Source organism: Chaetura pelagica, unplaced genomic scaffold, assembly GCF_000747805.2.
Source record: "Chaetura pelagica isolate M959 unplaced genomic scaffold, ChaPel_1.0 scaffold47, whole genome shotgun sequence".
Classification (NCBI taxonomy): Eukaryota; Metazoa; Chordata; class Aves; order Apodiformes; family Apodidae; genus Chaetura; species Chaetura pelagica.
Window position 1 is genome coordinate 2,528,603 of NW_009954140.1, and position 16,450 is coordinate 2,545,052.

At 38.1% G+C, this 16,450-nt stretch overlaps 1 protein-coding gene across 1 annotated transcript in view; it reads right to left on the reverse strand.

Moving 5' to 3' along the window:
* Positions 1-1,223: 1,223 nt before the first annotated feature.
* The window catches only part of MMD (monocyte to macrophage differentiation-associated), a 42,034-nt gene continuing 26,807 nt past the window's right edge, over positions 1,224-16,450 (reverse strand). Inside the window, exons 2-7 of the mRNA XM_010002765.1 lie at positions 11,062-11,143; positions 5,477-5,637; positions 4,540-4,614; positions 4,058-4,159; positions 3,171-3,240; positions 1,224-1,925 (exon numbers count right to left, since the gene is read on the reverse strand). Of these exons, the coding sequence (XP_010001067.1) occupies positions 1,725-1,925; positions 3,171-3,240; positions 4,058-4,159; positions 4,540-4,614; positions 5,477-5,637; positions 11,062-11,143 (691 nt within the window). The 3' untranslated portion in view covers positions 1,224-1,724. The remainder of the gene's footprint in view (positions 1,926-3,170; positions 3,241-4,057; positions 4,160-4,539; positions 4,615-5,476; positions 5,638-11,061; positions 11,144-16,450) is intronic.

Genomic DNA, 16,450 nt, shown 5'->3' on the forward strand with positions numbered 1-16,450 from the left:
TGTTGTACTAGGAATTACCTGCCCAGATGTTCCTTATGTTCTCTTCTGGGGCAGCTAACTAGTCTGCTGTAGTGGTGTTTCTCCAATCACCTGCTAACACCACAAAGCAATTCCTTTTCAATGCCTTGAATTTAAAGTTTGTCCCTCTTGTAAATTCCATATACAAATGTATATATTCTAAAATATGCAACCCACTGGCAAATCTAGGTGCAATATTAAATGGTACCTCAAAAAACTTCCCCATTCTGCTACTTACTGATTGCAGACAGGCAATATCCAGAACAAAATCTGAAAAAGGCAACATGTTTTCGTTTTGTTTTTTTAAATACTGACATGAAAAAAAATGAGTAAATTAGAAAAAGTCAATCTTAATATAAGACATTCATTATACAGTGGAACAGGATACAATTATTGGACAAACAGTATTACAATGACTCTTCTACATCTGGTCAATTAATGCACGTGTTCTACAATCATGACTTGCTACCACACTTGGTTTTCCTGTACAGAACAACAGCAACACAATGAAAGATCAGTTTTACTCTGCCTGACCAGAATGACAAGTGACACCCTGTCTGGTTCTTCAAGCTCTCCTCCCTGAAAAGCTGTGCTTGTGAAGAACCAGTGACTATGAGCTCCACATGGGCAGCAATTGTTCTGTAGCTGGATTTCCCAACAGAACATGGTGGGAAATGATTCTGCTGGACAATTTAAAACCCTTTGAAAACCCACACCTTAATATTACAGCACCAATAGGCGTTTACACACTGAAATGACTGACTCTGGTTTGGATAAGGGGATATTCCACCTTCCTTAACACTGTCAACCCTTGGTAAGTCAACCTGCATCCAATCTGCTACCTGACTGGGCAGCATGGAGTAAGATTTGGAATCTTGAGGAGAAAAAAAAATCATCAACTATTCCTTTCAAAGCACTTCATTTCTCTGGTGAATAAAGCCAAATTAAGGTGCTGCTTAAGTGGTAGCAGAGTGATGAGCAGAATACCAACATATTAAAACTCAGCAGAATCACATTTACATTTTAGTTTGTAAAAGTGGTTATTACAATAACACCTGTAATACAAGCTTTGAAAGAGGTACAATGTTTGCTTGTCAGCACAGTATGTGGAATGTAACCATTTCTTGCAAGATTTTGCAACATAAGTAACTGCATAGATGACAGTTGTGTGTTTTCAGTTAATAAATGTACTCTTAAAGTTTACAAAAAACACAGAAAGTTTTATATAAAAGTCACATTATACCAAGATAATGGGTGGTAAAAGTAGATTATTTGTGGTTCATGTTTAATAAATTACTAGTGGAAAGGTGATAGAAACCAATTTCAAACCAAGAGTTACATTTTTGCTATTGCACTGACTTTACCACTGGATTCACTAATTTAGAAAAATTCACATAGTTAAAAATTGTAAAATGAAACTAGAATACAAAAATTATTTGTAAACATCAGGTAACCAGCTCTACTAACATGGAATGGACCCTTGGTACTGCAGTACAGTATCTTGGTTACTCACAGCACTTGCCATATGGTGGGCAGTTGCAGGACACACAGAATGTCAGTTCACAGTAACTGTGTTCAGAGAACTACCAAAGTCAGTGCAGTTTTTCTGTGCAATTCTCCAATTTCCCCAAATTCCTTAAGTCAAATAATACTGTTACAGAGGCCAAGTGCAGATATTTTTTTTCATATATAGATATATAGATATATCATAAGTGACGAATTATGTCTGCAGGACTTCTGTAAAGGTACTTCCAAATGGCATAGTAATGAACAGCAGCTGCTGTGGCCACAAAGACGTGCCAGATGGCATGGGCAAAGGGAATGACACCATCACTCTTGAAGAACACCACACCTAGGCAATATATCAAGCCTCCCCAGGCCACCTCCTGAAGTCCTTCGGTGTTGCTCTGTCAATTAACAAGGATACATCAGAGATGGAGAATAAAGGAGGGAAAGGGGCTCTCATGTACAGAACACAAAGTGCTTTCCCCAAGAAAAGAAACCAGGCTGTCAACTCAGAAGGTCTTGGATATGACAGATGGGCAAGTCAGAAGCCCAGAATATTTATATTGCACTTCGGGAAATATATAATATTTACATAATGTCTCTGTAGAAGTAATAGTGAGATGACTCAAGAATCAAGACAAGTTTGGTATTTTGCTTCATGCTCAGTAGCAGAGCAGACAAGCTGGGAAAAAAAGAAAATCACACCACTGTAAATGTGAGTTTAATGCAACTCCTATCAGCTGGACCAAGCACCCAGCAAAGTTTTGGGACACGTGGAACAGTTAAGGACTGTAGCCCACATCACCTTGTAGAGGTGTCAGATTGGTATTAGCTGTAGAGAGGCCAAGTTATTTAAAATGTGTAACTGTAAATAAATAATAGTCAAAGTTTTGAGGTGGACAAGATGGAGTAGGATGCTTTTTTATAAAACCCCACCACCTGCTGAGAGGTCAAGTATCCCAGATACAGTGTATCAAATCGATGCACTTCTCAACTTTTCAGGGTTCCCCTACTTCACTGACACAAGGGAGGCTCCAGTAAGAGAATTTCTAGCTTCGTTGCCCCTCAGTAATTTTGAAAGGGGCAAGGGGGTGAATTTAGTTCCCCCATCTTGGCCCAGAACACAGAATCAGTTGATTAGATTTTCCAGAGAGCTCTTATATACACCTAGAAAAAGGACAGCATGGTATCATAAGTCCATTCCACTTTCCTCCAGAAAAAGCTTCTTTCCCAATTTGTAAGTGGTGAGTGGGCATAAAATAAGTTAATAAATAGCTAAATCTAGAAACATTCCTTGACAGGCTACGGTACTTCCCACCTTTCTAATTTTTACTAAAATGCAAGTAATTGAATCGTTACATCCAACATCCTTTCAGAAGTGAGGGTCTTCAGAAGTGAAGTCTGGAATCTAAGCTCTTTTTATCTAGACCCTACAGCCCAGATTCAACAAAACAAGGTAGCATTTCATTGAATGTGAACTATGAACCCAAAACATAACTGACTATATGTTCTTATACATAGGAGATTTACAAGTATGGTGGACTAAAATTAACATATGTTCAGAAGAAAGAGAGCTGCACTGGAACTTGAGCTAGTTATAAAAGGAAAGTCTGTGTGTTTGTAATGTTAACAGTCACATTCCTTACCATGGATGTCACTACCAGAGCAGGAGAAAATCCCATTGCTAAATAGAAAAAGAGTTCAACGATCTTATACCTAAAAAGAAACGATTTGAGTAATGTAAGGAGGTGCACAAGAGTGTGAACATTATTTCTCTCAAGACTAAAGAAAGTATTTTTAATTTTATGTTAGCATTGGTTCATTAAACTATTTTTAAAACTTTCTATGCAGATAACCTATGTTTTATGACAAAAATAAAGATATTATTTATCTCCGCACGCTACAGTAGCAGACAATACTTTCCTCTCCAAGTAGTGTCAAGATGCATTTATTTGCATTAAGTACTAGTGAGAATAAAGCAGAGAGAAAACTTATATTTTCTTATTTGACAAGAACCTCAACAGCTCATCTCCAAAAGAAAAAAAGTTGGGTCTTGCTCCCTGAGGATATGTAATGAAAATAGGTTCAATAATTCAGATCTGAAATTCAAGGACTCCCAGCTCCAATAAAATCTAGAAGGTAGCAGGAGTCAATAGGCATCAGAATATCTAAACATGTAATGTTGCACTATCACCTACACACAATGCTACAGAAATGAGTGGCATCCAAACCCCATGTTTTTTTCAACTGTTTATTTAGTTTATCCACTTTCACCCCTGCTTTCTTGTAGCAAAAGTTATAATTTTAGAAGTGGATTCTTCCCTCCCACCAGTTTAAGAAAAGGCAATAATATAACCTAAAAACTTGTTATGGGAGAGTGAATACAACTATCTTTGACAAGATGCAAGTCCTCATCATCTGTTACCACTCTTTCAATTTCTTATTTCAGTCTGTAAAAGGCTGTATAGAAACACTCAGAAAGCCTCAACCTTTTAATTTCAGTTTAAAGTTAAATGCAAATAATAATTCTTACTTCTCATGGTAGAGAAATACATAAATGGTTCCTCCAGCAGCCATCAGCCAGATGAACCAGCGCATGTGAGATGCCAGAGGTCCAAGCTCACGTAGATTTAACCTGAGGGAGACAAAAGTGATGAACCACACTGACAAAAAAGTAGTAGGGCTTGATAAAATAAATATTCATAGCTAGAATTTAGGCATGATGGGGGAGAAGACACTTGGCCATTCTACACATAGAGAAGCAGAAGGTGCATTTGCGTTGATGTGAGCGACACAAATTGGGGCATGTGGAATACAAATTAATTACTTTCTGCTGTTTTCTAATATTACTTTGTGTTCAGAAAATCCCAGAAGATTACATTATGTTGCACTTCACAATGCAGAATGTGGTGAATTGTTTCTAAGGAGATACCTACAGATTTTGGTGGTGTTTACCAGATGTTGATAAACATTAGAAAAAGCTTTGACTCTGAAGCTAAGCTTTAGATTTCTTACCATGGTGCATATGATGCTGCAATAAAGACATAGATCATCATCCTGTCACACATGTGAAAGCAATGCTCCATTGTCCTAGGAAGAGAAAGAACAAGTTACCAAGATAGATTTTGGAAGGACTTTTGTATCATCTTAGTTTCCTGACACACTTCGGAATTACTTAGGGAAAAATACTATCAGCTTCATGAACCTCTTAAAACCATGTGGGAGACTGTCCAGCTGACTTCAGCTGCAGGAGGTTGATTGTTAGACACGTAGGAGTTGAGAACTCCTCCATTTCTCTCCCCATCTCCACCCCATCATGCCACCCCATGCTCACTGGCAAGGAGGCAGAAAGCTGTCACATCAACTCTGCCTCATCCAGAAACTGTAACTCTTTAGTGACTACTTGTTGCATATAATTTATGGTTAAGAATAATACAGGAGTAATAACGGGGAAAACAACTACAACAAATACTAAACAACAGAAAAAAAAAAAAGGGGGGGGGCACAAGGATTTAAAAAAATTAAAGAAAAGCTCATTTTAGTTCTGCTATATCTGCTTTGCTCCCAAGGAGGCCTTCTGCTTGTTAGCTGTGTATTGTATTATAAAATTGTCTTGGAAAGCTCCATGTTCCTCAGATTACATAGAAAGTCCCAGACAGCTGCCTCATTTCTGCAATGGGATTATTTCCCTATGCAAGTAGATTAGTTTTTTCTCATTCAACTTTCAGATTAAGAGGCACTAGGCAAATACACATTTTCCTTGCAACAAAGCAGCAGAGATTAAAGTCTGTTTGTCTTAGCTCACTGCTTCTTCTAACAGATCCAAGGGTGTTTTTTTTTCAAGATTCAGTACAAGGTACCACTCCAGCCTTCTGTAAAAAAATGGTCTTGACCAAGCAACACAATGGAAAAACATCACAGAACATGAAAAGAAAACATCTTGCAGTGATACCTTAAGTGACTCTTTTTCCAGGAAACGATATGAAACACTGTGGAGACAATGAAGAGTGCACAGAGCCCCATGCCATACATCCATGCTGTTATCTTTTCCCATCGATCATCAGAAAGCCGGTGGAGAAGGGCACTACCCACAATTGCAGGGACAATGAGGAACTAAGAAAACAAGAGGCCTTTGTTAAGTCTTCACTGGCAGCTACAACCCTCAGCTTAGCAACAGCAGGGCAGATAATACTGCACTGTGTCATGTACGACCACATGTATGACATTTTGATAGCATGCTCCTAACAGAAGCCAGCTTTTCATCCAGGTGCATGTTGACACACAAGCATCAAGACTTCAACAATGTCTCAGACATTTATGTTATGCCCCTTTGAGATACATTTCTCCCACATGGTATCAGGCTAGGTTACTAGCTCCTCTAGTCATGACACAAAACCAGACAAACAAAAGAGTTTGCTAAGCCTTCATATTGGTTTTATTTTGGCATTGTGCTTTGTATTTAAAAAAAGTTCTGGTCCTACTCTAGGCTTCTAAACCACCTCCTGTGCACAGAGGCAGGGCACAAGACAGACTAAAGTTAATTTCAATCCCAGATGAAAAAAAATAATAAAAAAAAGCATTCAGAAGACTCAAGTCCAGTAAAAAATAAGAGAATTCACCAAAGACTTTGCAGAACGTGAGTTTTAGAGATCAAAAGTAAATTATCTGCAATCTTATTTTATTAATAGATTTATTATGATACACAAAGGTTCTGTTCTTCCCACAGAGTGTGTTGAAGTCGGTTTTCCTTACTCCTTCCTAACTCCCCTCTCAAGCAGTTTTAATGTAGATCTTCCAAAACAACCACTGTTAGTTAGATCATCATGATGGAATTAGCATGCTCACATGAAGTACCTAAGAAATGGGCTGCAGGTCTCATATACATTTAAAACACCACTCCTTTCCAGAATAAATTACATCATCTACCCTTGTCTCATTCAGAAGAAAACAAACTAGAGGGGGCAGGGGGGAAGCAAAAAAACCCCAAAAGCATGTCCAACGAGTATTTAAAGAAAAGAACCTGCTGGTTCAGACATTTCTATGCCATCTCCTTCCATTCTGAGGGCATATATTTGTCAGTCTACTAAATTAAGATCTCCAGATCCTCTATGGTGTGTCTTAAGATGTTAATTTGTTCACCTGAATTGTAAATAAGCTTCATATGTTAAATGCTTTGTAGTTTAACCCTAGTCTCACATGCTAAACAATAAAGCTAAGAACAAGTAATGGTTAAACAAATCTGGCAGCTCTGCTTTGCATTACAGGTTTGATGGCTTTGAGAGCAAAGTTTTGGTCTAGCATGCACAGTCTCTGTCCTTTCCTGCTTATGGACTAGGAGAAATGGAGGCAATGATAGAAGATGCAGAGTAAACTGCAGGGGTCTGAAAAGCAGTTGGTTTATCCAGAGAGTTAAGCCACTCCTAAAAAAGTGGCTTTTACTTCTAGCTTTTTAAGTACATCAACCGCAGCTTGATTAAGATTCTATTTTCTTCCTTTTTGCAAAACTTAGTACATTTAGGCCAAAAGCTGTAGAGCCATGGACATGCAAAATGCAGCATTCCCATGTCCACAGCATTTGGACCAGAGGTGCAAAAACTTTCCAAGTTCTGGAATGAGGCTGTGGAAGCTGACCTCATGTACTTTAAGGCCAAAAATAGTCTGCCAGTCTGGCTTCTTATTTAGCACAAACCACAAATTTCCACATACATACCCTGGACAGCCCCCAAATTAAGGAAGGCTAAAGTGTTTCAGTCCTCAGGAGATCAGTCCCTCCTGCTTTTCACACATGGCATACAACCTAAAGTGGGGCTGAAGCCTCTGAGACCACAAAGAACTGATTAGATGTGGCAGTTGTGTTATTCTGCAGGAGGCAGGAAGATGCTAAGCTCCAGAAACAATGTTTTAGCTGGATTTCTTTAAGCTGTGCACTCATGCTGTATCCACATTCATCATTTCCCTTCTCAATTTCTGGTATAAACTTCTGTTTTGACTAAACTGGATGGAGAACTGAAAGGTTTCAGAGAGATTACACAATATCATGAACACAAGTACCAGGTAAAATAGCAAATCCCTACAAAATTCCTACTAGAAGTTTGGCTATGAGCGAGTTTCTGCCTGGAGCTCTGATTGAGACCATTTTACAGGACAGAAGACTTTTTTGGAAACTAGATTTAGGTATTACACACAACCTGCCCTTCTTACATAGACCTCCCAGCTTTTTACTAGTCTACTAAAATAAATACTTCTCAAGTTAAGATATGACATGTAATGCTTAAATGGATCAACACAAAGTTTGCTGCCCATTACTTTTCCCAGTAATTATTGTATATAAAGTTACAGGGCTAAAACAAATAAGCAATTATCTTACACCTCTTTCTTTGCACCTTCAAATGAAGAATACAGCTACAAGTGAGTACATGGATGAGCTGAATTAAGCTCTTTTCTGCCTTGTTTTGACTCTGAAGAATGATTCTGTTTCTCACAGGGAACAGCACTATACTGACATGAGAGGGATTTATTGTTTTTTCTAAGTATTCTATTTGGAAACATTTTCCCTCTATGGCTGATTTGCATCATGGGAACAGTTCAACTAAAGAAGAGATATTTTATTACCCTCTTTTTGACCAAAAATAGCTAGATTAAAGACAAAATCCAGCAATGACAGCCTGCTGTTCCAGCCAACTGGATAAAAGTTCTTAAAATACTAATGTTATACCGGATTAACATATGGTACAATGGACTTCATTATATCTAACATCCATCTTAAAGAAATACAATATGCTGGTCAACAATACAAAGCAGATTTTCCCAAATTAATTTGAAAAAAAATGGTGTCTAGCACAAAAACTGCATTTTAATCTTCAGAACAGAGAAGCAACCAATCAGTCTTTTAAAAGAAGGGGTATTTACCAAAAAAGTAGTCAAAGAATCAGAACTAACAGAATGAATGTGGTTGTGCTGTGTCATTTTACAGCAATGATGCAGCATTCCTTAGCTGCCAACACTCCTAGTAATAAAACCTGCTAAAAATCACAAAATTAATATAACCAAACTCACCGACTTAATTTACTGTGAACAAAACCAGAACTGTGATGCTCCAATGTACTAATTTTAGCACCTTCATTAATATTTGCTCAATCAGAAAGGGGGCTGCTAGAGAGATTTACAGAACAAGGGAGTTGGCAACAGTTTCATTAAGTTTTCTAGAGAAATGCTAAACAAAATGACAGGATAAAGTTACACACCCCTTATTTTTAGAATAGTCCTTTTTAAGGCAGTTGGAAGAAACTTTTAGAGCAGGGCAAAGCAAGCTGGGCCTAAATTGAGGTTTTAATACAACAGAGCATAGATTTTGTCTGATAAACTTCATGAACACTAGAAAGTTTCACAGTGAAAGAGCCATCTCCTCCCTTAGATTTCACTTGCCTTACAGCTTGAAGTCTTACGACTCCTGCTTTGCTCATACACTGCTTCCTTCCTGATCTTCTAAACACAGAACAGTTGTTTCTGTTTCTGTATTCAACTGCTTAGCTGCCCTTCCTGTCTCCTAGTGTCTAAAGATAAGTCACTGCTTCATTTAAAGCTTTATAAAAAAAAATAATAATAATCAAGATGACTTAAACAGTCTTACTTGTTAGAAATTTGAAGGTATCTTACCATGCTACACACAGTTAGCTTTTAAGTATTCTAACCAAAAGCTACGCATGAGTTTCCGTATCCCCATTTATCAATTGTTTTGTGGGTGGTGGGCTTTTCTTGTTGGCTTTTTTTGTCTGTTTTAATCAGCTGCCAACACTGACTACTGTCCATTTTTAAGACAAAAAAACAGACAGGATACCTGTTGAGGAGTACAGCCACGCCCATAAAATACAAGTTGACTACTTTCTGAATTATGAATTAAGATTTGAAAGCACGTGTGTAGGACCATTGCTAAACTCTGATTTGTAGAAACTGTATCAAATGTCTAATTGAAAAGTTGCACTGAAAACCAGCAAAGACTCAACCACTTGGCCTTCCAACACTTGGTAAAACAGAATGTAAGAGGAAGAAAAAGCATCCCCTCCAGTTTTTTTTCTGTAATCCACTGTGCTTTCCCAGAGTAGATTCTCATTTCAAGGCTTTACATTTTGACTAAAAGTTATTTATCACATAAATGTTAACATTGCAGACCCCCAACTTCTTAACAGCTCATGGTAAGTTTTAGCACCTAGTTTGTTCAGCAAGTACTTAGCTTCACCAGAAACTGCAGCACACCAGAAAACACCAATGTGACACCTTGGCTGTAACCTACTGCAGGAATATGACATGCCTGTTTTTCAACAAGATGAAGGCTAGAATCACTAAGGAGTACAGCAACTTCTGCCAGATATTTTGAAATCTAACTTTCTGGCCAGAGTAAACAGGATTTGTACAAGGATTAGGAGATAAACTACATGTTTGTGCTAACTAACAGAATGTTGCTTCACTCCCAAGACAAATGAGCATATATTTACATAATGCTGTACATGAGACTCTTAGGTTAAAAAGACATGAGCTTCAGTAAGCTTTTCCATACATAAACCAAGGTGATTCTGTTTTTACCAGCAACACAGAGCTGTATGCTGGTTATTTATATAAAACAGATGAAGGTTCTTTAAGAACAGAGCTCTTTCTAGAGCTGGAGTCCCATGCACTACCTTGAGCATTCATATTTGTAGCTCACTCAGACACACTGGAGATAAGAGACTGAGAACAAAGTCAAACATACTTCAGATGTTTGGAGTTAAACAAGGGATTGAGGAGAAGCACAAGCTGCCTTTAATAAAGGGCAAATGCTATCTTAAAAAACAAACAAACACATTTTTAAGTCCTTTTCAAAGTGCCAGACAGCAAATTAAACTTCCCAATTACTAAAAAAAATAAATAAACTAAAATACTTCTTTCCTTATTCTGTGTATATTGTATATTTAAATCTAGTCTGAAAATTAGGACAGACTGGCATTTTTAGTAGGGCTGCCTGCATTGTTAGTGTGTGCTTCATAAGAAAAGATTTATTGAAAAATCAATTAATAGATATTAAGTATCAGAGCTAAGCCATTCGAGCTCTCCTAGCTAATAGTGACATAGTCCTATGAAACCTTCCACTTCTAACATGCATACATCTCTCTCATACTTCCAGAATACAATTTGCACAACACTATTCAAACACAGTACTGGAAATCTGCCTTGCAAGACTAATTAGCACAGGCCTATATTCCCTTCACCATAGTGATCCTTTGACTGGCACAGAGGAAAAATATCTAAAGACATGTAATTTACTCTGTTGAAAATGGATCTTATGAAGCATCTGGAGCTCTTAGACATTTGAAATATGGATTATTGATCACCAGCCATCTAGTTAGTGTTCCATTTTCTGAACTGCTAGAGCTGAAGCGTATATAACGGAGCCAGAGGGGGTGTAAATATGAATACACTTGGGCTAAGGTAACCATTTACCCATCCAAACCCACAAGAATTAAAAAAAAAAAAAAATAAATAAAAAGAAGGAAAAGTACTTACTGCATGTGTGTAGCAGTTAGCAGCATGTTCATAGCATGTGGGCTTGTAGCGGCTGTTGGCTGGAGCTGGGTGGTTCATGAACCTGTTGAATAATTAAGAAATGTTTTGAGGAAAGTTAATAAACGAACTCTTTGGAGAGTCATGAAGGAACACCTCTAACCTAGTACCGTCACAAATTGTAAGTATGGACGTGTTAAAAGTAACTATTACTTAAACTGTAAGTTCTCCCAGGTAAGGTCTCCTAACAGAAACATAGGTTAAATAGATTTCTGTGATTAAGACCTATCTGTCTGTAACTAAGACCCAACCTACACAGGGATGAGAAGAGACCCTCATGGTTAATTCTAAGGAGGAAGAATTTCAAGAGGCTCACCACAGATGTTGCACCTTTGTCTCCAAGAACTTCCAACTACTGCCTAACAAACAATCACACCAAACACTCTATGCAAGTCAAACCAAGTATGATGAAACTTGAGAAAGTTTGGAAAAACTTGCCAATACAAATGTTGCATTTAACCATCCTACAAAACCAAACACTTGAGTTGTTTCTGTGAAACTACACAATTGAAATCTGTGTATAAACATCTGCAGAAGACAGCACACATTTATATGCAACCAGTCAGAACAGTTTTTAACTATTCCAGCTGCAGTACCGTGTATGTGATCCCAGTATCATCCAAGTGAATCTCTCTCACTAATAACTTCCTCTTTACTCCAGACTATGATAAAACTATGCAATGACAGTCAGGTATCCAATAAGCCAGAAACAGGTTCACAAGAAGTACAGAATGTGCCCGTATGTGCAGAACTGAGAGCAGCTTTTTTAGATTTATATAAAGAGCTTGTTCGAAAAACGTCAGTCATCCCTTAAGTCCCTCCCAGTTTAAGTCCAAGCCAGTGCTGTTTTTATGACACCCATAAAATACTGGCTGATCTCAAACAAGGGAAAAACAACCAACCAACCAAAAACCTCAAAGCAGAATCTTATTGTTTGAATAAGCAGTTCCAGATTTGTGGGATATAAAACACATTTTTTACAATTCACTTAAAAAAAAAATTCAGTCAAGAATTTTTTTTTCTAAACTGATAGATGAAAATATAACAACTTTGATAAATAAGCACAGTGTCATGATCTCTCTCCAAATTGCGGCAACTCCAAAAAAACAGTTTCAACTATTACTCATCTAAAGACTAAGAAAAACATAAATTTCATTCACAGATGCTGAGTATAAGCACTTTTTAGCAAGTGAATAAACTCACAGGAGAGAATATATTGTTAAAAAAGGGTTCTTGTTTTGTCAGTGGTGATTGACACCTTGCTCTCATCTCCAGGGAGGTTATGACATGTTAGTCATGTTCACAGAACATCTGGAAAATTATTTTGTTGCCAAGTGAGTACAGGTCTTCAACAGTAGCTGCAAAACCCTCAGCATCCTCTACAGATGGAACATCCATCTTTCTCAGTTCTGCTTTCAACTTAGGAAAACATTTGAAAATAAAAGCATCTGTTGGCTCAGTCAAGTGACCAGTATTAGACTGTCCTCACCCAACTCCATAAATCCAAAGTCACTGATTACATCTAGAATTTTATTGCATTTCTCCAAAGGTCACAGTGGTGTCTTGGAAGTCTCACCAGAAGTAGGAACTAAGTAAAAATCTCAACAAAACTAAAGAACCCAAAGGAATAAGCTTTTCCTCAGTATCAGTAGTAAAATTTCTGTTGTTCCAAATTTCTGATGATATGTTCATCATCTAAAAATCTATAAATAATTCAAAGTAGCCTGCAAATGGGATCTCCTGTTATCCATTAGATACTTAATTATTTTTTTCTTTTCATTTATTTAGTAGAAAGGATACATGATCTTTCTAAAGCAGTCACAACAAAGCCTTGGGTAATGTTAGATTTTAGACAGAATTGTGAACAAACAATTCAGAAAAGTCCATTTATTACCAGGACCTCTTATTCTCACTAATTTAAAGGCAGTGTTATTATCAGGAAAATGGGACATAAAGGCAATGACAAAGCTGTCCTTTCTCTGTTATCCACACAAAGGGTTGGGGTTTTTTCCCTCCTTGTTTGTGTCAGCACAGGAATGATGTAAATATTTGTTCATCTGTGTGGGAACTTTAGGCTGGCAAAACAGACAAGCATCAGGTTTCAGAAAACTTCACACATAAAAAAACATTTCAAACATGTTGTTTGTTTGTTTTTTAAATTAATACTTCAATTACAATTATTTAATTTAGAACAACAAAAACTGTTAGTAACACAGCTGTTGAACAGAAAGCTTTACTGGGCTCCCATAACAGCTGAAACTTGCTTTTCTTCCACCAGAGAGAGTTTTAGCAGAACATCACCACTGGCAATCCTCTTACCTTCACCTCATGTTTAAACTAACCCCACCACCACTGGTGCATTTTGGCAGGAGAGTAGGAGTTGGGCTTCTACCTTTTAAAAAAGGCTCTCAACACCCCCAGTCCCCAGCTGTGCTGTGCCTTTGACACGTCTGCATCCTCCTTTCTGCAAGGCATCAGCTGCAACAGGCTGCAAGACCAGAAAGCAAACACTGCAGCACATTTGCTCAGGTCACCAAAGCTTCAGTTGCTTCCCTGTTAGTTTTTATAATGCTATTGATAAATGTTATCAGGAACAGCATTAGAGGAAGGATCGTTTAAAAAATGGTTGAACAGGGCAATAATTCCAGCCAATGCAGCTCCTGAGTTTGTTTCATTTCCAGTTTGACAGCCCTCATTTAACGCCTTAAGAAACAGACCTGAGATGTGAAAATAGCTGCTTTTTTCTTCCACTGAATACTCACCAAAACCAGGAAAAATCATTTTGACACACACTGTTAAAAATGTCAGTCAAGTACTCCTGTAGTTATGTATACATATGACGCTGCAATGTAAAAGATTTTGATTGCTGACTTCCTCAGATAAGAGGCAAAAATTGTCCTGTTCTTTCTTAAAGATAAATAAATAAATAAAACCTCCACCATCCCCAACAACAGATGCTTTTTGTTTTCTGCCACATGAACACCGCAACACAGGGACATTGTTTTCCCTCTTATCTACAGGTCAATTTTGCTTCCTCTGAAAAAGGCAATAGTGAGGAACATAATCTCACCTTCCTAAAAGTGGAAGTTTGATATAAAGCATTCGGGTGCTGTTTAGTCCTTAATGAGGGCTCTCTATAAAACAACCATTAATGTTATTATCAAAGGCAGGACAGTCTGATAAGGTTCCACTAAACTGGACTGCAATTTACAGGAAAGATCCTTAAGTGAAGCCTTTTTATTCTCCAACAAATCTCTAATATTCTTTGATAGGAACTCTAGTGAAACTGGAGTCATTCAATGAGGGAAGGGGACCATTATCTCACAAGAACACATAAATACTTCTCCATTTAAGATACTGACAATCCTCCAGTATAAATTTTTTGAATGATCAGACTAATAACTACTCGCAGCCAGCCACAAAAGCAGAACACTTTTGGTGCACTGAACTGGGTTACGAGTCCATTTTCAGGATTTAAATTCATCAATAACTACTTGAGGCCAAGGAAGTCCAAGCTTCATAATTTCACAGCATGCAAACGACTTTCTTTGTTTACCGTATTCCCAATATAAGTGGAAAAGGGGTACTGAGAAAGACATATAGCGATTTAAAACAAGAGAGAAGAAATTCATACCCCTCCATTTACACTGCTTGAAATTGGAATATTTAAAATGTTAAACATATGGACTGATCATTCTCTCTAAGAGGCCTTGGTCTCAAGTTCCTGTTTGTGTCGAAGCAATAAATGCTGTATGTTTCACAGTGATCCCAGAATTAAGGTACCATATTATCTGGGAGGAAGAAAATGTGAGGGTTCTTAATGCTTTGTCTTTGCATGCAAACCCAGCTTAGAAAAATAAATTGCAAAATCCCCAATCTACTGCACATATTTGTATGGCATCTGTCTGGTACCACAGCAAGCTAATATCCAGAACTGCAGAAGAGAAAAGCACCTTTCAAATCCTGCCTTATTCTCAGTTCCCATCTGCTGAATGAATTATTCTTTGAAGCATGAAGTAAAATGTCATTAAAAACAGCAAACATTGATAATAGCCTCAAAGATCTGGATTTTTAGACTTTTCAGGAAGTACATTTCCTTTATTCAACTCAAAAGGCCTCATACTTCCTTTTATCAGCTTAAAAGCACATTACCCCTTTTTTGTGTATTTTTTCCTGTGCTCTCCAGCAGCAGGAGAGGCCATTTAGACCTAATAAGCCATAAATAACAGCATATGAGAATCTGCATATGGCATAACTCTACAGAAACAGCAGCACTGTACTTTAAATGGGGTTACATATTTAGATAGAAGCATTTTTTACGTTGTCTAGGCTCTTTTGTTTTTGAGAGGAAAAACACACCAAAAAAAGTCAGGAGCAGGTTAAAACAGATCAGCACTGCATTTTCATGATGACCATTTAGGCATGATTTTAAAGAGAAATAAATAAGTTTATAAAAACCTTGATTTCTTTGACCACATTGGCAGTATTTTCTCTTTATTAATTCAGTCCATTCAATTCAAAACAGAGCCATATTCCTCCGGATTAGGCACCTTCCTTCCTGGATTAGAAAATAGCTAGTTGTGGTTTGTAACTGTTCACACAATCTTTACTATCACTGAACAACTGAGTCACAGAATTCATTCATATCAGTACAGAAGCAGACCACTTACTTGGCAGTATCAGTGAACTCGCATGCTGTGTTAAGGTTCACGTACTTTCGGTACAACATTAAAGATAAAATTAAATCTGCAATAATTGAAGAACTCGTCAAAACCTGTGGTATCATACAGAGATTAGGCCATGAAAAAAGTGCCTGTGCATCCCACTGACCTCCCAAAAGATTCCTTAACATTCTGTCAAGTATAAAAGGCAAGTCAAGAGTGGGGAGGAAGCAGCCACAGCAGGTGCTGCAGCACATCAGCCAGCCTGACAGCCTGTTGTGGGCTAGCACAGGGACCAGATCTGACCACATTCATCTTTTTCTCTCTTTCAATCTTATCTCCCTTTTATAATTTAGGCTTTGGTTTCCTGAGCAAGCTGGTGGGAGCAGAGCAGGGCAGCCCCGCAGCAGGGTACCTGCCGAGGGAAACCACGGCAGAAGCTCCTCTTACCTGGCAGACAGGCTGTCACTCAGCAGTTATCGGCCTTGCATCTGGACTGGGAGCAATTAAATACGTGGAGCCCACATACAGACGTGCTTACACAAGAACCTCGACCGCAGTTACCCAACCGACCCCCCGCGAACACGAGCAGCATCTTCAACCCGCCCCGAGCCGCCAGAACAAAGAGCTCCGCGCTCACCGAGGGGCAGGAGCCGCGGCCCGCGCCCCCC